General features: G+C 40.3%; 2 protein-coding genes across 2 annotated transcripts in view; one reads left to right on the top strand and one right to left on the bottom strand.

Moving 5' to 3' along the window:
* Window positions 1-958, top strand: part of ndufa5 (NADH:ubiquinone oxidoreductase subunit A5) — a 6293-nt gene extending 5335 nt beyond the window's left edge. The window contains exon 5 of the mRNA XM_020608256.1: window positions 760-958. Within this exon, the coding sequence (XP_020463912.1) occupies window positions 760-861 (102 nt within the window). The 3' untranslated portion in view covers window positions 862-958. The remainder of the gene's footprint in view (window positions 1-759) is intronic.
* Window positions 942-25519, bottom strand: part of cog5 (component of oligomeric golgi complex 5) — a 65024-nt gene continuing 40446 nt past the window's right edge. The window contains exons 8-22 of the mRNA XM_020608254.1: window positions 22174-22333; window positions 20034-20146; window positions 19810-19887; window positions 15669-15750; window positions 12571-12775; window positions 10795-10956; window positions 9273-9372; window positions 8866-8976; window positions 6272-6334; window positions 4913-5016; window positions 3763-4000; window positions 3579-3655; window positions 2503-2629; window positions 2012-2091; window positions 942-1504 (exon numbers count right to left, since the gene is read on the bottom strand). Coding sequence (XP_020463910.1) covers window positions 1378-1504; window positions 2012-2091; window positions 2503-2629; window positions 3579-3655; window positions 3763-4000; window positions 4913-5016; window positions 6272-6334; window positions 8866-8976; window positions 9273-9372; window positions 10795-10956; window positions 12571-12775; window positions 15669-15750; window positions 19810-19887; window positions 20034-20146; window positions 22174-22333 — 1827 coding nt within the window. The 3' untranslated portion in view covers window positions 942-1377. The remainder of the gene's footprint in view (window positions 1505-2011; window positions 2092-2502; window positions 2630-3578; window positions 3656-3762; window positions 4001-4912; window positions 5017-6271; window positions 6335-8865; window positions 8977-9272; window positions 9373-10794; window positions 10957-12570; window positions 12776-15668; window positions 15751-19809; window positions 19888-20033; window positions 20147-22173; window positions 22334-25519) is intronic.

Below are 25519 nucleotides of genomic sequence, written 5' to 3'. Positions count from 1 at the left end.
TTCAGTGAACACATAGAATGATATACTCAACTATGTAAACATAATTGTAACATATGTATAAGTAAGCAAACTTATGTGTGCTCTAAACTAAATCTTAACTATGATAGAATTACCATACGCAAACAAAGTAAACACACAGGTTGACTAATCAACAAGCATAATGTTAATCTTCTACTAATTAAGTTCTTAATTCATCAAATGTTAGAATCAACCTTAAAGTATGACTTTGTTAATAATTTTACCCAACAATATCCAAGCATTTGCCCATGGTGCTTAGTTTATATTGACTTCAGCTTACTAAGAAGGTAAACCTTATAGCTGGAGCTAGTTCTATTCAGGTGACTACGAATACAGTGTTACAGTCAGGACATTGTTAACATAGCTGTGTATAAAGCCTGGAAGCGGAGGGACACAGTGAGCCATCGTAACTCTTTGGTTTTGTCCAAACAGTAGTGTAATGCTGACAAGTTGTGTTCATAGGGGAAGGCATGTGCTGGAACTCTCCTGATGAACAGCAGCCATGAGCAGTGATGTTCCCAAGTCCAGTTGTGAGGTTGCCAGTAGCAGTCGTTTGTGGAGAAATAGTGTGTTAATACTCATTTATGATCTCAACAGATGCCATATGTGTTGGTGAGCTGTAGAGAACTCTTGTCTCATGCAGCAACAAAGCAAATGTCCAAAGCAAGACATCTGACTTGGCTTTTGCACGTGATAATGAAACCAGTTTATTCATGTTGCTGAATGGTGCTGTGTGTGCAGGCGGAGTGTGAGTTGGCTCTCTCCAGGAAGATGGCTGAGTGGAAACCATGGGAGCCGCTGATAGAGGCGCCTCCTCCCAACCAGTGGAAATGGCCCATCTGAATACACCTGTGTCTGCTGCTCATGTCATACTGTCTGTGTGTGTGATCCATACCTCTGCTTCCAATGAAGTGATGTACAAATAAAAGTTCTGTAAGTATTTATTCTCAAGCGTCAGTGATCAGTTTGCACACACAATCAGTTACAGTTTTACAGTTGTGCAGCACAATGTGATGATCAGAGCCAGAACGCTGCTGCGGTGTTCTACAGAGAGTTGCCACCTGGGTAACAGATCAATCTTTACAGTTTGCCTCAGAGCACAATAATTTCCAGATAGTCAAAGCTCCTTTTCAAAGTCAAATATCTCATGCCCAAAACATCCCTACACAACACTCATGTAGTTAATATTAAATATAGAGTGAGAAACAACTGCCCAAAGGAGGCTTCACAAAGTGTGCATAGAGCTAGACCTTATCCCAATATTGTCTGTCTTCACATACCCTCCTGTACTGTAGTCAGGGTGAGAAGTTTAACACAAAGCTGCTGTTCAGATACCATCACACTATAGCTGTGCTGCTGTCAGGCTCTGACCTCCTGTGCACAACTGGCAGCTTTCTGTAACAGCTGAAGCATGATGGGGTAGATGGGGGCAAACTCTTTGCCCTGCCGAGCCCTCACCGACTGCACATAGGCCTCCAGAGCACCCCTTAGTGGAGAACAGAGGGGAGAGAAAGAGTTACACTACACGATGATCTGATAGGATTACTTTGACATATAATCAACAGGAAGTGTGGTTAGTGATAGTTATGAGGTGAATAACTGAAAAGCCTGCATACTGTGTTTCATAAATGGTCAAATTCAGTATGTGATGTGCTACAGTTAAAACCAGTTAAAGAGCTGCAGCTGTTCTTGTATTACTGGCACACAGTAACTGCAGAATCGATCGTTAAAACTAATATCTTAAGGAAAAATCATTTTCATTCCTTTGTAGTGTTAATCAGCAAAATGCACAAAAGCTCATAACCTGCATGTAACAATGTGGGTTTTAAAATGTTCAAATAATATTCAGCTATGCAAATGGTTTAATATGAATACATGTTACACCTCAAGGACAAGGATACACAGTGTATTTGCAAGAAACCCTGAATGTAGACAAAAACTCTACAGGGCACCTTCAAACATGTGCCAGCATTCTATAAAAATGGCAGGTTACCTGATCAAGGTAAGCCTGTCTCTCTCTGCAGGATGATCATCCAGCCACTGGGAGTAACGGGCAATGGACCACTCAGCTCTCTGTGGGGGCAGAGAGCTCGTTTAGTTGCTATAGTACAAGTCAAACACACAATGAAGCCAGGAAATTCAGAGCACTGACATTTTGGGGACTTCTGTGCTAAGACCACCATGTAAATCAGTGAATTTTTAGGGCAACAAATTCTTAGGGTCAAGGTTAGGGTGAACCTCCAGGAAATGAATGTAAGTTGATGTAAACTCCCTATAGGCAATATAAAATGTGTCCGCATACGTCTTTCTATGGTCATGGGGACACATTTTAATTCAGCTGGTCCTCAGCCATTCAAAGAACTGCTTGGGGTTCAGACTTGGTTTTAGGGTTCAGGTTAGGTTTAGTTGTGTGATGGTTAAAGGGTTAGCGAGCGCATTATCCCAGTGAGTGTCCTCACAACTAAAACGTATGTGTGTACAAACCTGGTGTGGTGACTTGAGCTCAGAAGGGGCTCTGGTGAAGAGGAAGTGCAGCAGGGTGCTGTAAGGGATCAGGTCACCCACTACTGGACTGCTGGCTAGCAGCTCACTGGTCTGAAACAGCAGTGGCCTGCGACACAAACACTCAGTAACATACTGTGCAATGGACACAGACGGGCTTCACATGTTTTAACGCATTAACTACAAATCATGCAAATAGCTGTAACTATTTCAGCTGTCGGAGGAAAAATAAACGCCATTAATCTCAGAGACATTTCTGGAAACCTGAACAAAGAAAACTAAAACTGTGTTTAGCTAAATACCAATGGAGCTCAGAGAAAAATATATAGTGTATAGTTTTATTGTAAAGCTACAGTACTGTGCAAAGGTTAGACATTAAGATTCTGAACCACCTTGCTACACTATCAGTGAGGCGTCTGCTGGGTCCCAAATTCATTCTGCAGCATGACAACGAACCCAAACATGCAGCCAGAGCTGGCCTATCTTTAGTCACAAGAAGGACAGTCTGGCATCACAGAGCCCCCTCTGGGATCTAATGTGGATTTAGGCTGTGGAACTATGACTGGGCGCCAAACAGGAGGACAATCATCTAATTTCCTAACCTGTTACTTCTACAGTACCTGCTGTCAAGGTGAACGAACAAGTAAAAAACAAAACTGGAAAAGAAGAAGTCCAGCAACACTTGCAGTGGTTTTAATAAGAAGACAAACACATTTCGGCTCCATGCTGCTAGACTTTCCACTTTCGCAGTACTATAACAGAAAAAAAAAATTACTTTAGATTTAAGTTAAGATGCTTCTCTTTCCTCTCACTTCACCAGGTGAGCATCATTTAGCTCCTTCACTTTTTCTACTTCCTGTCTCTGTAGGTGTAACAGCTTTTCCTTCCTTCCTTCAACCACAGCGTTCACTGACAAATAAAAACTGTAGCATTATTATGAAAAGCAACCTCACCTGCAGTCCCTGAAAGATGTGCACAGTACTATGTTCACAATTCGCTTTTACATGCACCTCCTGCTTGTGCTAGGTCTTGTGCTAATTTGTTGAAACTAGACATACCTGAAGGAGCGCAGGATTCTGTAAGGTTTCCCCAAGTCAGACACTCTCCTGCACAGAGGAGTTACTGCCATCTCCATCTGACACATGTGAAAACATACAGTAAACACACATGAATGCTCAAACAGGCTGCAAGAGAGAGCTAGGCTCAGCCTGAAAACATCCACCTCGGAAAGCTCTCCCTCACCTGTGCAAAGTCAGCGGCCAGCCTCATCTTGCCACCTTCTCCCAGTGGGCGCAGCAGGCTGGCGTGGCGGATGAACAGCTCAATGGTTCTCTGAGCAATGGACTCTGTGCTCTCATAGATGAAGTCCATGCACTGGAAGTGTTTGAAGTAGTCAGCCATCACTCTGGAGATGAAGCCCTGCAGTTCCTTCATGTAGAGGGAGCATGGGACGTCGGGTTTATCAAAGCTGGACAGTGGCCTGCAACACACAACTTTACTTTGAACTACCAGAATTAAACACATTTATAAAAAGAATTTCATACGTACGTGTGTGTGTGTGTGTTGTAAACTAACCGCTGTATGATGGCTGATGTCAAAAAGCCAAATTATATTGACCATGATTGATTTACAAAATCATTAAAAGGGTAAAACAGCCATGGAGGTGAATACTTTTTATAGGTGCTGTATCATCAAATTAAGATTTTACATAAAAACACTGATACAATGTCCTGCACAGACTAAAATGGTCTTCGTCTTTTGGCGTTGTGACCATTAACAAAAATGTTTAGTCACGGGCCCTTGTCATATCTCAGATGTCTATGAGCTGTTAGCATTTCCACCACCAAGGGCCCGATCTTGAACGACTGGGCTAAACTCGCCAAGTGAAATGCTCTTAGTTCATTCACCTTCTGAGTTTTCATTTTTCTAATAACACGATTGATATCACTCATTTCTAAACTAATAGTTTACTCCCAAGTATTTTTGGTTATAATACTCCCTTACTTGTAATGAAAGTGTTTTTATATTGTCGTACTGGTACTTTTACTGAAGTAAAGAAAACGCCCACCACTGCCAGGAACTGTGGAACCCGAAGAACAAAACCAGAAACTGCCCCTTTTGTGCATTCTTGTTTGCTTGTCCATCACTTTTGAAGAATCATGATGATTAGGAAAACCCATCCTGTCTTTTGTGCCGTTTACTGTGTGAACAAAGCTGTATACAAGTTGTGGCAGCCTGCGTTTTGTTTTCGACCGGTCACCATCGTTCAAGCACAGCAAACTGAACCAGTGCTGCAGAACGACTTTTAGTTCACGGTGCCTCTAGGAGAAACACAGGTAAGGATTCTGAAATCAAATGTTCCTGTGGTGGAAACAGATCATATGTTACGTACCCTGAAAAGTCTTCCTGGTGTAGTGTGATGATGATCGCCTCTATGGAGTCACTGACTGACTGCAGGAGAGGCTGCACGGCACTGCTCATCAGGGCCTGCACTCCCTGAATCAGGAAAGAGGGAAATGGACAAATCAAGTTCTGTGATGCTAAAGTAGATTTAGACTGTAAGCAAACAACATCCAGACCTGACAACAGCTGCTGTGTATCCACAAAGTCCAGTTGACATTAACTACTGTTCACTACCTGTGCCTCAGGGGCACCCTGTTGCTATAGCAACACGGGCAGTCAGGTGAGCAGTAGGTACATACTGTATATATGAGCCTGGATGAATGACTTAAATTTGAGATGCAGGCATGCTATCAGCTGTGTGGATGTGTTGATACAAGCTTTTTGAATCAGGATCTTTTCTCTGCTCCATCTTTACCAGCATTAACTGAAATTCTAAATCTTGTCCACTACACAGTGTGTGCCCATGAGTTTGTTTCTGTGTGGGTGTCACAGAAATTTAAACTCTAGCAGGCTGCGAACAGATTCCCCATCGGGAAAACTTCTCCTTCACAGGCCGATGTGCAACAGTTACAAAAAAATAATCATATGTAGGTCACTGATCAAATGTCTTCAAATAAACAGAAAGGTACAGAAAACTATCTGAAGAGAAGACATTTAACCATCCAGGCCTGGCCTTTACTCTTATGTAGCTATGTAGCAGACATATTTTTTCATCCAGATGTGCAGAGGAGTCTCTGAGGATTCTGGAAATACCTTCAGAACAGCTGAACAACAATGACGCTCTGAGTTTTTCTAAAGATGCCTACTCACTTAAATGTCCAGAGCAATGGCTGCTTGGCTCTGTGACAGCTGCAGCCTTAGATGCAAAAATGACTGAAAACCAGATTAAAACACTTTCAGTTTTTGTAAACTAGACTAAATGTAACAATCCGATTCTGAAAGTCTGACTAAAATGAAGAGATTTCCCTAACTCACATAACTAAATCAAACCAAATCACCAAACAAATGATACATTAAATAAACACACGTAATCAAATGCCCTGCTGAGAATTTAATCAACTGCGCAGGTCTCAGTTTTCTAATTCATGCTTCTAAAGAAAGGACAATAGGACAAGAGGATGTTGTTCCCTGTAATTATCCTATAGCTGGTAAAATGCAGTTTGAACACTATCAGCACAGGAGAGTGTATTTTCTACTAATGCACACGTGCTTCACAATCTTAGCTTCAAAAGTAGCATTTAAAAAAAAAAAACAAAAGCACTAAAACAAATCCCTGACTAGTTTGGATACCAGAGGATGAGCGTGCTAAATCACAAAGAAAAAAGAAAATGTTACTGTGATATTGTACCTTCAAAGATGACGACAGGGCCTCGGCAGCGGCCGGTGGACACGTCCCCAGACCTGATATAATCTTCAAATACAAAACACAGGAATCGTTAACGGAGGCAAAAAATAAAAACACTCTATTTATACCTTTTGTACACAAAATGCAGCTCTAAGAGCTCAACACCAAACTGTATGGAAAACAAGGTTTTACGTACAATCCATATTTCTCAGGTGGAAAAACATGATCATATTCATAATGACCCCCAACACGCTTTGCCTCAAAATGAACCTGCTTTGAATTAACTTAAAATACTATCTTTAGAATCAGAAGCAGTAACTATACTTTCTGTTTTGTCCTCAATTCATTTCGAACTGTTGTCATACATCCAAACTGTAATACTTTAAATATATATTAGACGGTTTGGACTGTTGAAGATTTGTGTTGTCTGTGAGCATATACTGACTATTGAAGCTTGTGGAACTAACAAAACAGTTTCTCTGATAAACTGATAACAGACCAGTTGAGAGCCTCTTGAGAAACACCAACTAAATGGTGGAACCTTCTGAAATTGGTCGACCTTATTCGAGACAGACGAGTCAGTTATCGGTGTTTGTTTTCTCATCTACCCTCGCTGTTCCACAACCTGCCTTCGTCTTCTCAACCCTCCCTCCCTTCACCTGCCTGGAATAAATTCTCACTTTGTTTTCACAGAGTAAAATTTTAAAGCCTCGAGATTAAATATTTAATGCTGGAGTAATCTGCTTTTTTATGCTATTAATCAGCTGGGCCACTGCAAAGGGACACACCATACATCTTTAATAGAGGAGGCTGAAAGAACACACCTGACTACTTTTCCTGTTATCTCCCTTTAATTTCCTTTGCTTCCTGTCACGTACGTGTGTGTGTTTGCATCTATGTGACATCTGGATGCATTAGAATAGTAATACAAGGATCACATGCACAGAGTTAGAGAAATGTGTGTGCTGTCACTGTAAGCAATCTCGAGGATGAAAACTGTGGTTACCTAATGTACCAATTACTTGAAAACAAGGAAGAAACAGTAAGCTAACAGTGACAAAACAAGTCACTGATGTGCTTTGGTACTTTTCTATTGTGATATGCATGCAACAGGCAATGTAGCTGATGCATGGAGAAACACACACCAGTCAGATTTCTGTAATTCAGTTAAGCTGATTAAGCAGGCTCCAACCTGCTCGCTCATGCTCCCTCTCTTGTGTCGGTATTTGTTAAAACTGTCATGAGCTGTTGATATTTTGATCTCCCATGCAGTGTGTACAGTTGAGAAACCAGTAGTGCATTCAGAAAACAAATCTCCTTTCAGGCATGCACCTTCTGATGTTAATCTGATGGCAGTTAACGTCTGAATACGGCAATCTGCTCTATTTTACTAAAACAGTGCGCACAGGCAAAGTCTAAACCTAAGGCAAAGATGCAAATGGATGTGCCCAAGAATTATATTGCAATTTTGGTGACCACCAGCGTTGGCGCATATCGGGCACAGCCAGGCACAATGTGGAAAAGAGGCTGAATACAATGTTAGTGGGAGAAATGCATCATGAGCAACTGGAGATGAGGTGGGCTTCATTAACGGCCAATCAAAAATTCTCTTTGATGAACCGTACTTTGATTTATTTCAGATGTCACGACATGGAAATATGCAAAATGCAGTGATGAGAGAGCCTTTCCCTATACCTTCTAACACTTGCGCCTTAACATCTGTGTTTATGAAGCTCAAAATGTTTCAGTTTTTGGTGAAATTGTCATAAAATTATAAATTCAATTGTATGTTAAAGGCGTTCCTAATATTATGACCCTTTTGTGTATGTAGCTGTGGAGGACAAAAACACAGACACCTCTGAATATGTAGTAATGTATGAATAATCTATGACCTCAATAATAAACTTATCATTGAATTTATACATTTATGTTATATATTTCATAAACAGATGTTAAGGCAGACGTGTTGCATTGAATTGCGTACAATTGTACAGAGGTACCTAATAAAGTGGCTGGTCGGTGTATATACTGTATATATTTGCAATGCAAATGACAAGAACTCCCTTTCTATATTTCCCATTTCATCCATCCAAACTGCATCCAGTTAACGTTTCCATGCACAGTACACGAGCGAACAGCAATTACATGAGAACTTCACCTTTCTCAGTTTGGGTGCTGTCACGACTTTCTCTAATAACTGATGAGAACAGAGGGCGAGCCTCCTTCATGCTCACAGTGGTCATTAATTTACACTCAAACTGTTCGGTGGTAATTGTGTACACTACATTTTTACATTTGTGTAGTTGTGCTCAGGATAAACTAACTAATTAAGCAAAAATGAATTTCATCCTTAACGAAGTGAAGCCAGCTGGCTTATTAAGTCAAGTGGCAGCCTGACATTTAAATGACTACAGAAATAGAGAACTATTACAGTGATTTCCCTGGTTGGTTACCAAACAGATTACCACACTGTCACAGCGCTACAGTAATATCTCTATAGGCTGATCTGCGACAGGTGAATTATGAAGTCACTCAATTCTCGATTTAAACTCTAAATCTAACTGCTCAGTAGACAGACAGACAGTATTTGTTCCTACCTTGGCCACAGCCTGCTGCAAACGGTGGAGCGAGTTCACCACTGCAACGTTCCTCCTCTGGCCCTCTGTTAATGGACCGATCACCTGACTGGCATCACCCTGAGTACACAGCTACAGACAGAAAGAGGTGTGACTGACTGACCAAAAAATAAAGTCCTGCAAGCGCAACAGAGCTGCAAGTGCAATAATTCATTTTGAAGAATTCTGTCATTTCAATTTGAACCTACTGTACATATCCAGTCTTTCGAACACTTTGATAATAGTTTGTTGAGGTGAAAAGTTATTCCCAAAATGAAACAAATAGTGCCCGCATAGGTGTTTAAACTGGCATCAGTCAAAATGGAAAGTGCCTGATCAAAAAGACTTCACACACAAACACACGTGCACATGCACAATGCTGTACACACCAGTTGTTCAGACTTGACACAGAAGAGCTGGACAGTCTTGGCAGCGTTCTTGGCCACAGCAAGGGAGAGGTCTGGATCTACTGATGCTACATTCAGCTCACTGAAAACAAACAAACAAATAAAACAAATAAGACAGACCTCCCATTCCAGTTAAATAATATCACCTTATCAAAAGCAAGCTTTAGTAAATACATATTATATAAAGTGGTCTTGACAGCACCATGTATGTGAACTTATTGTTTCAAATGTTAGACTTGTTTCACTGTTACAACAAAGTCTAAAATGTTAGTGTTTCATGCTGTTGCCCATATGTTTAATAAAAACCAAAAGTGTTTTCCTGGGATTCCTGGGGTCTGACATTTGCTAATGAGCGTTCCATTTCAGAGTGAGACAAGTTCTTTAACAAACTCAGACATGGTTGGCATTTTAACTGAGAATATTAACAGCATCAGTGAGGAGAAATACCAGCTGTAGCACTAATTCAGCATCTGTTATTTTTTTCATGCATATTGTGTATTACCAATCACATTTCCTGAGTCATTATTACAGGATCTTTAAACTGGCCCTAAGCCAGCAAACCATGAAAAGTTCCACCCTATTAGATACAACTGTACACAGAACTATTAAATAAAGCGATTTTAAATGAAAGGAACTGTTATAACTTCTACATTAAAACAGAAGAGCTCGATTAAATTGAGTCCATCCAGTTAAATGGGTCTTTCATCCTAGAATAACATGTCAACCACAAAGGCTGGAGATGCACTGGATAAGCTGTCTGACACATGTTGGTATGTGTTGACTGGTCTCTCAAGGTGTGTGGGCAGGATGTAACAGGCCAGTGATGCAAGAAGATCTTGAACTTTTCATAACTAAAGGCCTCAGCAGGCTCCAGTCAAAGTGTTTTCTAGATTGTTGCACAGCATCTGAAACCCTGTTTCTGACAGTGGAATCGGTGAGAAGCTGAGACAAATAATTTTTGTAACCGCCTGAGTGTCAATCCACAATCACAATTAGCCAAGTGTATAGAAACGGGGCAGGGTTTGAACGGCTCTCTCAAGCTCACTTACTTCATTCTTTTCACACCTACTGTCACTTTTTGTGTGCTGCTAGACAGTGAACACCTCTTCAGAAGTAAGGACGTCATATTTCTTCTCTCCCTCACATCTCTTCCTAGCACCTATCCTTACATCTTCAGTAGGAGGGACTAAGATGTGAGCACAAGATGGATGCAATGAAGGGAACTGTTCCACAGGCTTACACTGATTTTAATGGAAGACTCAGAAAAAAAATCATATCTGGTGTTACTTTATAAACAAGATCACTTCCAGATGATTTTTTAATAAATGTTTTTTAAGCTTTTAAAAAAATAGAATGTTATAAACAATTCGGTGACAGAAGCGTCTTGTGGGATAAATCAAAAGCTGTTAAACGTGTTGACACGCTGCGGAGTGTGTTCAATGCTTCTGTCACTTCTAGTGGGTCTCTGCTGTAAGGCGCCCGAGCTGGCATGTATGGCACGTGCCTGCTGATAGTCTTGATGATGCTGTCCAGCTCGTCGTTGGAGGGCGGGTTGCGGCCGCCCATAGGAAACACGAGGTTGATAGGATCAAACAGGCGAGAGAGGGACTTGGAGAGGTAGGCTGCCTCGTACGGCTGTAGAGAGTCCCTCAGAGCCTTTTCTGGGCTGCGCACACACACAAAGACACAAAATGTATACACATAACTGATGTGTTGAGAAGATACAGTATTTAGAGACAAGAAATGTTTGAAGAAAAAATTTCTCGGTAACATAAATAAAAGGAACAGTCACTCGTTTGTTTCACTCCTGACAACAAAATCAGAAAAGAGCATCATGTTACTCTAAGGTGCCCTGAAGTTACACATGGTATTAGTATTAATCAATTATCCAAACTGTTGCCAATTAATTTTCTATCAACTGACCAATCTGTGTTAGTTTTTATGATTGACAATTCACATATCCTAAAAAGATTCTTTCCCAGGTGGATTGAAGAGAACACTTCTGTAGCTACCACATACATAGATATGCATAATCCAGGTTTGTGTTGCATTATTGGAATCACTCAAGTTTCATTTTGTGCCCTTAAATTACTGTATGCAAAAAACTAATCAAAGACAACAGTGGGGTTTTTTAGGTCAGTGTGTTCTGACTCAAAGTGTAATAGTTGGTAGACAAACGCTCTCGAGGGCCCTGCACACAAGCACCATTATGTCACAGCTCATCATGTGACACGTCACATGACCCCCGTAATTCACACCTGTGTGAATTCAGTAGGGGACTACTGAGATGGATGAGTACTTTTAACGTGTGTCAGCACCAGGAAAATAGGACAACAGCGTATCCTGAAGCGTTCACATGCGTCATTGCCGCCGGTGTGTGGCCTTTCATTGATAATAATGGAGGCGGGTGTTTTGATGCGCATCACATGCCACCTGTGTGCGGTGACCTTCAGTCTTCTGGTGCAGCAGTTGGTCCTGAGATGTGTATTAAGTGTTTTGGTTGCATTAGTGTATTCTGGATGGCAGATTAACTGTAGCTCTGAGCTGCATGTCCATAAAGAGAAAGCTTTTGAAAAAGTTAACGCAGTATTGCAGAAATGTAAATTACTAAATGTAAAGATTCATAAACAACAAATTGTTTAAGCTCTACTTTCAAATACTCCCTTAATGTTTTTCCAGTCCTAGTCCCTGGCTGTGTCTAAAGTCATTCCCTTGTTCCATATTCTATAGTGAGCAGTACAATGAGATTTCCAACACAAATTATTGTCATTTTGATCAATCTCTGACAGTTGCAGTGCTAATGCTAATTCTGACATCTAGAAAATGCAAAGCAATGCATTTTGGGATTGTTGCCCAAGTCCCTCCCATGGGATTTCATGTTGAGAACGAATATATGGTAAATTTATACTCAGAATTCAGACACTCAAATTCAACGCTGAAAGCAAAATCTAGTGCCCTATATTGTAGAAGGGGAGTAAATTTGGAGACTGCTCCTTTCTTTCTGCTACACATTGTGGGTCAATAACATACTCACATACTGTATCTAGTGATTTTAGTCCAAAGTAACTCCAATCTATCCAAACCTACTTTTGAGTTGAGCAGTTTACAGGTGCTTGGTCACCTGTAAATGAACCTGCATCTAAACTGTACCTCTAAACAAACAAAACACAGACACACTCCAAAACAAACCTTTCACACTGTTTCATACCAAACCAAACTCTCAGGTGTGTTTACACTCTAAAGTGATTCTGATCACGCTGTTGTCTGAGAATGAGCTCACTTGTAGTCCTGTTTGCCGTGGGTGAACAGGTCCTGGCCGTCTGTGTCCGTGGCTGTGATGTCCAGAGATGTGTCCATCCCTCCGCTGCTTGTTAGCGGCCCCTGTAGGCTGGCGCTATACTGCTGCAGGCGACGCCACAACTCATTGTACAGTCGCAACAGTTTAGGATACTCTCCTTCAAATGCCTGCTTCAGGAAGGATGAGGCTAGAGGAAAAAAAAGAGGTGTTGAAAAAACATTTCTGACTATTTTGGAGACAACAAAGAATAACCAAAGACCCCACACAAAATTGTATATTTTAACAATGCACTATAATATATTCTATAAACAGTGTGTCTGCTGAACGTGTAAGTAGAAAACTGCATGCTTACGTTTTTGCAATAACAACTTTATAACGCCCCACATCTTGTGTTCTTGACTTATTCTGCTAAAGTGGCCAGCATTATGTGTTCTGGGGCTGCCCCCTAAAGTGCAATGCACAGCTGTTTACCCACTGCAACATGCATCCATCTGAACAGGACTAGGAAGCTAACAAAACTGTGCGAGGAAAACATTTCAGTGAGCTGGCACACATCAAACACACATGCACCGTGGTTAACTGACGGGAGATGCTTAAACTTGACAGGCTACAACCAAGTCTCAGAAGAAAAAGCTGCCTATAAGAACACTGTTTCAACAGAAATACAACTGTGCTGCCTGTCTCAATATTCTGACAAATCCATATGGCAGCCTGACATTATATTTTGTCAATTTAAATCTTGCATCATATGCAACTGTCTTTTGTAGATTTTTTTTTAATGAAAAATGTTCCTGTCACTCTTTTGCATTTAAATACCAGTGTTAATGTGGTTGACATCAGCACTGAAATTCATGCCAGCTGTAGAGTCAACTGATGTTTTCTAATTATGGGTATAGATGCCCCTCATTCCATTTTCCAAATAAATAGATTTGGTTTACATAGCTTGGTGACTTGTTTGCACAGCTAATAGATGTGTGATTTATGTTAATGTGGTGTTACAAGGCTTTGAGAGATAGTGCAGGTCAGTCAGCACCTACAGCCAGTACTTGTAGGCCCAGAACAAGAGACATGTCTCTAGATAATTTTCCTACACACTAATTCAGTGTAACTGTAATTCAGTATAAATGTAGGATCAATGAAATGTATCTTAATAGTTTGGGGGCTTAACACAAAAATATAAGTGGAGGTTGGTGTGAAAAAGACCAGCACACAGTGAGAGAGGGAGTAAGGATGGGAATCAATCAGTCTTATTGTTTAATCAACCATAGGGACAATCAGTAATACAAACATGTAACTTAAACATTAACAAACACATCGCCCATTCCTATTAACTTTTGTTCCAGAATATCTTCACTTACATACACACAGACAGACACACCATGGCAGAAACTGCATGTTTTTCAGAGTGAGTTTGAAGCCAAGTATGTTAGCAAGCAGCCAAATGTGCCTCTTCTATTCTCACTTTGTTATTCCCTGTAATCAGACAACTCTCTCCTAAAACACCCCCATATGATCTGTGAGTGTGTGATAGAGTGACTGAAAGATATTACTGTCATAATAATTAAGTCTTTGTTTCCTCCGAGCTCACCCCTTACAAAGATGCACTCATACTGTTAATCTTTTTTTTTTTACTGCGGTTATATAGAGAACAAGAGAGGGATAATTAGGAAGGTGAACAACAATCAGTTTCCATTTTGAAAGCCATTCTAAGCTGTTTAATTTCTGAAAAGCACTTGGTTCTAAAATGACCGATATCTCTAACTGGTGCCTGTGTGACGCATCACTGACCTTACATTTGTTTTTGCTTTCATGTTTAACCTTGTCAATTGCATCTTCCTAATCTAATCACAAGGGCAAATGCACAAATTTTATGAAAAGATGGCAAAACCACCAATCAGCCTCATAATTTTCTGGCACTGCAGGTTATTCAAGTGTTACTGTAGATGCATCTCTCCAGGTTAGTACAAGAGCATACATTAGAGATAAGATTAGTATCACACAGGCAGATATTTCCATTTCTTGCTCTCAAAATACCAGGATTAGCACTGTCAACCAGAGATTCAGGCTGATATCAGAGAGTGACAAGTACATTTTGAAAATAAATATGTGCGGATATTATTGTTGAGCAGCCACCTGTATTTTCATGTGGTCATATTGTTATTACAAAAGATTCTTGATAGATCATCTGATTGCTTCCTGCAGCAGACGGGAGGCATTTTAAACACCAGTACAGTCGATCTTACAGCACAGTCGCTGTTCCTCCCTCTCTCCCTCTAATTACACACAAGAAAAACTAGTTTTGCTGTATGCATTAAGTCAAATTAACACAATAAAACTTAAAGGTTCCCTGTGGAGTTATTGACCTCTAGCAGCACTATGAGGCTATTTTCTGAAGTGGGTAACTGTTTTGATTATTCAGTACACGTGCATACACACCCGTGCTTGCACACATGGATGACATGGTACAGAATCCTACCAGTGATGTCACACTATTCTACTTATCAGCGAATGATGGCGAAATGTCAAGATAAAATGTGTTGGCAAAGGCACAAAACAAGTAAACAGCTCATAAGCAACGCTGTAAACTGTCTGCAGCATACTGTGTTCCAGGCAGCTGTTGTTTTCTCTTCCCAGCTACAGTTTGACTTTGACTTAAAATCAATAATTTGTCACCCATTCTGACCCATCTGGTTTTATATTTTTGTGAAGGTTAGAATTATCATGGCTCGTTGTCGCAGTGTAACAGTAGTACAGACCAAGGTTGTACCACAGCCCACTGATTCAATATGTGATGGCTGAGCGCTCAGTTTGCTCCATGAACAACAGGCTGTTTATGACTCGGGGCCCCACCGATATCCTGCTGCTAACTGAGCTCTTGTTACAGACTGATGATTATGGCTCACTAAACAAAGCCTCCCACTAGTTGTGTCTGCTGGTGGTACAGCAGCCATCTACTGTCTATGGAAAAGAAACCCTTACTTTAAGTAATTATTCTCTGCTTTGAATTAGCAGCTCTGACATTTACGCTGTCAATGTCCTCTTAAAGTGGAGGCTAAGGGAAAGAAAAAGACAAATCCTACCTTCAGTTGCTCTGTGAAACTCCTCGCTAAGTGTGTTGGTTACATCGGTCCAGAAGGTGTAGAGGATATCAGGCTGGCCGTCCTGTCATCAGGTAGACAGAAGGGAAACATGCTGATTATTTGATGTCCACTGATAGTGGCATGAGTTGATGAAGCAGTTACAGTACTGTCTCACTCTAACCAGCTTCTTCCTGATCAACCTATTAAATGTTAATAAAAAGTTGAGCTGATGATGGTTCCCATGACCTACTGTAACAACTTCTGCTTCTGAACCTTTTGGAAATGCGATCAAATTCATTCTTTTTGCACCTCCTCATGTTTTCCAATGTGATGGGACTGCTCACCCTTCTTTTTGCTACAGTGCAATAAGTGATGAAATATAATTCTGAATTTGAGACAGTCCTGAATAAAAACTGTATTTCCAATTTTGTGTTAAGTAATCACAATAGTCATTACACGTCACAATTGTTTTGTTTTTTTTATCTTATATCATTATCAGCACAGAGGTAGCCGGTACTGATATCCATCATGTACTTTCTTCATAAATATTTATATAAGACCAAACTCAAAGCTTGTGAAAAACACTTCTGTGTAACTTGAAGGAAAAGAGCAGAAAGTGCTGTTGAATAGACACAGGTACTAAAACACAATCACTGTTTGACACAGCCTGACAAAGGATGGTGCTTTAACTATTTAATGGGGCTGGACATGTGTCTGTGTGGGCCACCTGACATCCACTAGGACCTGGCTTCCTCCAATTTTTGCACCTTTACTGCTTTCTCTCTGATTTAGTTTATTCTTCCTTGATGGATGAATTGTATAGAAGTAGAACAGAAAAGAACAGAAACACACACTTTTAGCCTTGTTTCTTTTTTTCAACAGTGTTCTTTCAACTTTGTGTCAACAGTTCTGTTTATCCCTTTCCTGTTTGAACATGGCAATGCCCCCAAACCCAAAGGCCATCCATAAACAAAAGAATTTTTCTCCAGTCTGCTGTGGAGGATGCTGATTGGCCTGCACAAAGCCCTGACCTCAACTCCGTCCAACACTGGACTGAAGTGGTACACAGACCATGAGCTGAACTTTGTCACCGATACTCTTGTGTCTTAAAGAGAGAAAACCCTGCAGCCAGGTTCCAACATCTGTGTGTGAAACTAAAAGAATGTAGGCTGTTAAAGCAGCAGAAAACTGCCATATGTTTTGAAAAGATTTGTTTAAAGGTGCATTAACTAATTTCTTTTCAGCCGCTAAAGGGTCTAATGAAACTCAAACCAAACTGACATCTTGTTTTCTAGCAACAATGTAAATTACGAACACCTGGTTGGGACAAACTGTAAATATATATTTTGAAAAAATAAAAATAAAAATTAATCCAAAGCTACCGTTAGCTGACTAACAAGTCCCGGGTCTTCGGCAGCATTACCACAGTACATTGTCAAGTGATGAGACTGACCGTAAGGAGACAGTCTGAAATGAAGCTAACAAAGAACTAACATATACCAAAGCTTGAATTGCAACCAAATTAAAATATTAATTCTACAAAAAGGTAAAATCACAAAAATGCTAGGTCACTAATGTTAACAAAACAAACACGCTAGCTTTGGATGCTAAAGCTAATGCTCCCTCAGCAGTCTAGAGACCAGCAGTAATATCTGAAACTGTAAAACGGACAGAAAACCAGAGCCTGGCAGCAGGGACTGGAGTGATACGCTCCTATCTCTTAAAATGTGTTACTAGCCTGGCAGCCACATTTTGCATTCGCACTAGCACAGATGATATTTGTCCAGCTGAAAACTGAATAGAATTGAACAACAACAGTCAGACCTGCAGGAAATCATTTAAGTATGAAGGCTCTTCTCCAGGTCTGTTCAACATGCCTAACTACTGATGCTTTCAATGCCTTTAAGAGCAGAAGCTTTTGTTTTTCTCTGCCTGCAGAGTGAGTGGGTGGTGAGTTAATTACTGTCACATGAAGGAACTATGATTGAGGGGAGGAGTAAACAAGTGATCCCAGAAATTAGAAAAAAAAAACACACTTTTTATATAACTTGCATTACAAATGCCCTAGGGTTGACTGTATTTGCTTTATCTGAGTTTGAGAGTTTGTACATTTACACTCCATTACACTCCCAATTACATTATACAAACTACTATCTTCCTCACAATGGGTTACACTCTCATCTGTCACAGTACACATCTCAGGTGTCTGACTGCTTCTCTTTATGTTCTTCTTCTCCTTTGAGAGACATAGATTTTGATTCAACAACTATAAAATGTAGCTGCTGAGTGGAACTATATATCTGTTCAGTCTTTTCAGCCACATGGCGTTCTCATCTATGACGATACAAAAGCGACAGTGCAGCTGCACTGCTGAGGAACCTTGCATTTAGACATGTCATTAGGTCTCCAACTCACACCTCCATCTCTGGGTAATTCGTGAGAGCTTTGTTTCCATAGTAACAGTCCCCTGCTCTGATTGGTACAACCAGATTTCTGTGGAGGTAAGATAGTAAGATACTGATTATGATGTGTTAATGACTGCCATGATTACTGTTGATACTACCACTAGCTAAGTGAGTGGGTCCAAGAAGCCAATGAATGCTGCTGCTGGTTTTGCCAGTATAGTACATAAATTTAACAAAAGCTCAAAACTAATTTCATTGTTTGTTTTTACGTTTTACAAAAAAACTGCTCTATACTGTCTTAAAAGATTAGGCTTCATTTTTTTGTAAGTCTACCTTAATGTAATATTCCTACCGTTATATATACACTGAATTAAATACTGGTTATGGTAAGCATATGAAGTAAATCCTTTCTTCTGTATTTCTAGTGTAAAAGGTGAGTTCACAGCCCTTGTGCAAACAGACGTAGTCTTTTTCCATGAATTCTTCCCCTTTTCAAAACTGTGGCCTACCATTACCCAGAATGCAACATAATCACAAACAGTTTGGGCCAAGATTCAGATGTGTTATGCTAGCAGCGGCTACTTTACAAAAGCCCTGAGCCTCTAGCCTCAAGCAGAGATGAGGAACTAGCTAGCTAGCTAAACAGATGCATTCTAAAATGTGCAAGTGCCCTATAACAAATGGCTCTGTCATTAAAAACCTTGCCAAGATCAAACTTCAGCCACCTGACATTCCACCTCTTCCTACCCAGTCACCCCTACTGAACTGGCATCTTTGGAGAATTTTAAATCACAGCAAGACCTGTGGTTATTACATTTAAACATTAGGAGTTTTTCTTTTTCTCTCTTATCTAAACTGGACTTTGTTCTTTTTCCAGTTAATGATGGCTCCACTAACAGTATTGTCCTCACTCAAACTTGGATTTCTCCCAGCTATTAGAGAGAATCGGGGTACACCCTTTACAGGGCGCCAGTCTATCACAGGGCTGACACAGAGACATACAACTATTCACACGCACATCCACACCTAAGGGCAACTGAAAGTCAGCTCTTAACCTAACCTGCATGTCTTCCAACTGTGGGAGCAAGCTGGAGCACCCAGAGAAATCCCACACAGGCATGAGGATAAACATGCAAACTTCACACAGAAAGACCCTGGTCAGCATTTGAACCTGAAACCTTCTGGCTGTGAGACAACAAACTTTAGATGACTCAGTTGTCCACTTTTCTCTCCTGTAACCATGCTCAGTACTATCCATTGCTTCCCAAGTGTTTTGATATGCCTTGCCGACATAGTTACCAGTCGCTGACCCAGCCGTGTCACACAGCCATGACTAAACCCAGCTAATCAATAATTAAATTTGCCACCAACTATTTTTATTATCGACTTTTAGTGGCTTTATTGATTAGTTGTTGCAGCCCTACTTACCTTAAAAATGTCTAAATATGTGAATTTTGTGTCTATCCTTATTTTAAAAAAGATCCAAACCTCAATTAGAGTACATACGTATAAAAGATTAAATGCGAGTATATTTTATACTGTTCCTAAGAAATGTTAACATGAATTCATTCTAAATCTTTTATTTTCTGGTTTTAATAACTAAATTGTAGTCTTGTTACTGTACCCTGCACAATTATTACTCTTATACTAAAACCAGAACAGCCCTGTTACTGGTCCCTGATTGCAGGTACAATAACTACTATCCTACCAAAATCAGAGCAGTGGTGCCCACTCACCTTGATGATCTCATCAATGAAGCACACATGACTGACAGGATCTCTCTTCTTCATCAGGACCTTCTGCAGATGTTGTACCTGTGAACATGCGACAAAAAAATATTAACACCTACAGTATTTCACCAGCCCTGCTGGCTGCCTTGTTTTTTGATTTTAATATGTGATTCAGCACTCTGGATATACTGTACATTAAGTTAGTGGTCTCAGGTATCCATGTACAATACCTGTCTGCACGCAGCACATATCTGGTCCATCAGTTTCTCCAGGTTGGTCCACAGAGCAGCGCGGAAAGCTGCTGTGTTGCCTGGTGTTGGCAGCACTGCTCTGCCTGGAGCACCTGAGGGGCAGAAATTCACTATGCTTGGTTTTGTTTGCTTTTTGCTACGACTCCTGCAAAACCAGTACCATTGACCCATTATTTCCTAACCAAACATTCGATACAAAAAAGCATTTAGGTTTCTTCCTACAAATGCAAGAGCATAATAACATGAGCTTTCATCAAATCCCCCAAAAAGCGTGACATCCAGACTGACTTCACCTGTTCTCAGAAACGGCTATAAGATGTTGATCGGGACATATATAGGCTATGTATTATTTATCATGGCTCATAAGCTGCTTTCATATGATGTTTCATGTGCCCATCTGTAGGTCAATTACTGTATGTGGATTTCAATGATATCGACTGCACACCTGCTCTGCAGCAAAGTTAGAAGATTATTCACAAATTTGAACGCAAACATCATCTCCTTCCAACCGTAGTAAGGCAGAAAAAAAGTACAACTTAATTTTCATCAAACCCGGTCGTCCTCCATGCTGGACAAACTGGTCTTAATGTACAGCCGGCTGTGAGACGAGCATGCAGGGACAGTCTCCGAGTGTGGACACGTCAAACATCTGCAAGTACTTATTTATGAAAATTTGTAAATGGTCCCACCCTTAAGCTGCACACAGAATATTCTGACAAGAGTTAAAGTGTACATAGACTATCAGTATACTTGTTCTTAAAGACTTAAGGGTTTTAAGAAGGGGTGTGACAGGATATTGTGCCACAAAATCTCACAATACTAAAACGTATTTATTTCTCGTCAAGGCAAAAGCTGTGTCGCAATATCAGTACATAAAAGAGCTAAAGCAGAATGTGTATGTTCACATTAGTCTGTAAAAAAAAACGCAACTCCCTGCTGTTTTTTTAATGCATGGGGCTGCGTTAGTTGGGGGGTTAGGGGTTGTGTTGTAGGCATGTACGATACAGCCACATTATGATGACTCCATGTGAGTGGCGTCATTCACATTTCCAGCCCGTCAGTTTCCGTTGTACTTTGGTTAACCATGCTGCTAACGTAGGCTACTCTACCTCAGCACCAATTCTACCACCAGTGTGTTGGCACTGATAAATAAAACACACTGTTTAACATCCAGTACTAACAAAAACGCATGGCATGTCATTATGGTGTGTTAACTATTGCCAAATTTACACAATGAACAGCAGTGAATGCTCATGCTAAGAATATATAGAAAAGTCTTCTTCCCATGGGCGTGCATGTCTCAGTCATTCCCACATACATGACTGGTCGATGAAGTGCCCTTGCCAGATGATGTCACCATCCAGTGCGGTGCAGGGAGGGTGAAAATAGCATAGATGGTCACACACAGCTTCAATTAGAAGTTAGAAGCTCATCCGTAGTTCATGTACAGCTATAAGGTCTGAAGAGACTCGTGAAATCATACAGGGGAGAAGCCAGTCAGTCGAGTTTGTAGCAAAACGTTTTATAGTACTCACAGATTGTTGTCTTTTACTGCATATAATTCATACTCGAAAAGTAGAACTGACATGACATTCATTACAAGTTGATTAGCTAACATTTCAAAATGCACCTGTTTTGCATTTTGGGACTTTCAGTTGAATAAGACTATTCTTCCAGTCATATATTTTGTCATTGAAAATTTCTTAAAACAGTGTTAAAAGTGTCTTGCTCTTGTGAACCCAATATTGTGTATCGCCTCATCAGCTAAGTGTATTGTCACACCCCTACCTTTAAGTAACATTATTTTATCTAAAAATGTCAATAAAACCATCCTCAGCCTAATCTGGGTTGGTTCTCTGAAAATAATGTGATTTAATTTAATGAACTCTGATGTGGCTGCTACATTAGAGCCATGTATATCATACATGTCCTTCGGCCAGAACTGACTAGTCTCTGTGGTCATGGTATAGTAATCTAATTTGGATGAAGCCAACCAATGAACTAGGTCAAATGAGAAAATGCCATTGACTTTCATCTTTTAGAAATGAGGACAATGTGTCCCGTGTGTTTATGCATTATTAATATAGAGATGCATGACCTCATTCTTCTTGGGCCTCACCTCTGGGATTGGCCGGCTGTGTCAGACCCTTGATGTCCAGAGCACTGGCGATGCTGTCCTGAATAGAGGTGCGGTAACCCCCAACTACGCTGTTGATGGTCTCTGTTAAACTGCCCAGGTTATAGAAGACCTGTAGGGCTGTGCCGACCTGGGTTGGATTCTGACCGACAAAAGGAGAGTGAAGACAAAGGGAGAAACAAGCAAAGTTGGCAGTCATCCATGGCGCTGTTTTTAATAAAATAAAATCAATCATGTAGTATATCTACTAGTTTCACACATAAAAACTCAGTTTGCCCACAGGTGACAGCAGCAGTTAAAAATATATTTTACACTGAATTAATGAGAGAGTGCCATGAGTATGAAGCAGAGCAAAGTCAAGACAGAAAGATAAGCAGAGGCAAAAGAAAAGCCAGATAAAAGAAGGAGAAGACAAAGTAAAATACATAAATAGCATTGATATACTTGCACTTACACTGATTCATTTATGTTTATCTACACTGTATATGCCTCAAATTAGGGCAACTGGTTGACTCAGTGGCGAGACCTGTCAGTTGACTAAGACTCTTGTAGTCGAGTATTTATTTTATTTTATTGTATTTTTTTTGTCAGCCTGCATGCATTACAAACAGGTAACCCCAGTCCCCATTATTATGTCGTCCTCTTCTCCTTTTGGTGTGCCAAGCAGCAATTTGCTCAATAATTCCCCCTGTGGTTGGGGAAGAATACCCACTTCAAAGGGGACAATGTCGCATGCATGGATGCATTCATGTTGGATGACACTATTTAGCAAATTACAGAAAAAGGAAATAAGGACAACAAAACACCCTAGGGCAAGCCACACAAAGGTGGCATTTGTACTTTATTAGAAGTGTTTTCAGACATCGTGGTCTCCTTTTACAAGAGAAAAGACTGTCACGATGATGTGGCTGCTTTTGCAAAGCCTAATTTTATACGAGTCCAATTTGTTTACCCATCTCCACTAAAGTAGAACACACAGCCATTTACCAACTGCTTCTGTGACATGCATCACTCTGAACAGGACTAGGAAACTAACAAAAATACATGGGGAAAATATTTCAATAAAGAATTCTAAATAAAAGGCATTATTAGGAATGCAACATAGCATGCATCATACTTTCAGTAACAACATGCACTGTGGTTAACTGATGGGAGAAGCTTAAACCTGGTGGCAAATTAGGCTATAACCAAGTCTCAGAAGAAAAAATTGCCTATAAGAGCACTGTTTCAACACAAATACAACTGTGCTTATTCCAACAAATCCAAATGGCAGCCTGACATTATATATCATTAAATTAAATTTTGCATCATATGCAGCTGTCATTTGTTGATTTTTAAATGCTCATAAATATGTTCCCGGGACTCGTTTGCATTTCATTACCGATGTTAAGGTGGTTGAAAACAGTGAAATTCATGCCAATGGATATTATTATACACACACAGAGCAATGGCCAAAAATATTGGCACCTCTGCATTTCTGTCAGACAACGCACCCCTTCTCCCAAAATAAGTGTTGCAATCACAAATTATTTATTTCATTTGTTTGCACTGGACCAACACAAAAAGCAGAAGGGAAAAAGCCAAATCTGATCCATTTCACACAGAACTCCAAAAATGGACTGGACAGAATTATTGACACCCTCAACTTAATATTTGGTAACACACCTTTTGGACAAAATAACTGAAATCAGTCACTTCCTGTAACCATCAGTGAGTTTCTTCAACCTCTCTACTGGAATGTTGGACCACTCTTCTTTTGCCAACTGATCCAGGTCTCAGATTTGAAGGGTTCCTTCTCCCAGCTGCTGGTTTGAGATCTCTCCACAGCTGCTCTATGGGATTTAGATCTGAACTCATTGTTGGCCACTTCAGAACTCTCCAGCTCATTGTCTGAAACCATTTCTGGTGCTTTTTTAAGTCTGCTTTGGGTCATTGTCCTGTTGTAAGACCCATGACCTCTGATGGAGACCCAACCTTCTGACACTGGGCCCTACATTGGGCACCAGAATTCATTAGTATTCTTCAGATTTCATAATGCCAGACACACAGTCAAGACATCCAGTGCCTGAAGCAGCAAAGCAACATCAGTGAACCTCCACTATGTTTGACCTTAGGGACCATGTTCTTTTCTTTAAAGGCCTCATTTCATTTTCTAAAAACAGTAGAATGATGAGCTCGACCAAAAAGCTCTGTTTTAGTCTCATCTGTCCACAGGAGATTCTCCCAGAAGGATTGTGGCTTCCTCAGGTAAGTTTAGGCAAACTCCAATCTGGATTTTTTATCTCTGTGTCAGCACTGGGTCCCTCTTCTTCTACCATAGCTTCCTTGTCATTGAGATAGCAACAGATATTGCAAGCTGACACAACAACCTGATCAACTATATGCAAAGAAGATGTGCTGCACTGCGTGAGGCAAGTGGTGAACACACCAGATACTGACTGGTTTTTGGACCCCCCAATACAGTAAAACTGCACATTTTAGAGTGGCCTTTTATTGTGGCCAGCCCAAGGCACACCTGTGCAATAATCATGCTGTCTTATCAGCATCTTGATATGCCACACCTCTGAGGTGGATGGATTATCTCGGCAAAGGAGAAGTGCTCACTAACACAGATTTAGACAGATTTGTGAACAATATTTGAGAGAAATGGGCCTTTTGTGTACATAGATCTTCAGCTCATGAAAAATGGGGGCAAACACAAGTGTTGCGTTTATAATTTTGTTCAGTATATATAAAGAACAAATAGTCGCACAGAAGAGCCAACTCCAGTTGACTTAGTCAGGTACAGCCCTACCTCAAAACATTATTTCTTTTTAGATGATAAACTTTGACATGTATTTCTATAGAGAAGTGAAGGCTTTCTTATTGAGCCCCATACATTATAGCATGAAACTGTTAGGGTTACCATGTAGCCACCTTTATAGAGACTAGCTCCTGGAACACTTGTGACTTCAGCAGTTGCAGCTTGAGTTACAATATTGATCCTCTGAGCTGAACTGAGTTTAGTCAGTTAATTGATTGGCAAACTGACAGAACATGTCACACAGCAACTACTTTGATTACTGTTTAATCATTTTTGTTGTTTTTTTTATAGTAAAGGTGCTTTCACACAAAACAAAACATGACTATCACCTTGGGCTCTGAGATACAGTGATGGTCACTTTAAAAGATTGACATTTTATAAACAATAAATTAATTAAGAAAAAAACTGACCAATTAAAAGACACCATACCTGTTGCTGCCCCACATAATAAAACACTGGTATTGTGAGAATAACAAATGAGTCTTCTTTCTTTCAAAAATCAATACATTCTTGGGAGCCTGATTT

The sequence above is a fragment of the Monopterus albus genome, unplaced genomic scaffold (genome assembly GCF_001952655.1).
Source record: "Monopterus albus unplaced genomic scaffold, M_albus_1.0 scaffold92.1, whole genome shotgun sequence".
NCBI classification, from domain to species: Eukaryota; Metazoa; Chordata; class Actinopteri; order Synbranchiformes; family Synbranchidae; genus Monopterus; species Monopterus albus.
This window is presented reverse-complemented; position numbering and strand designations above follow the sequence as displayed.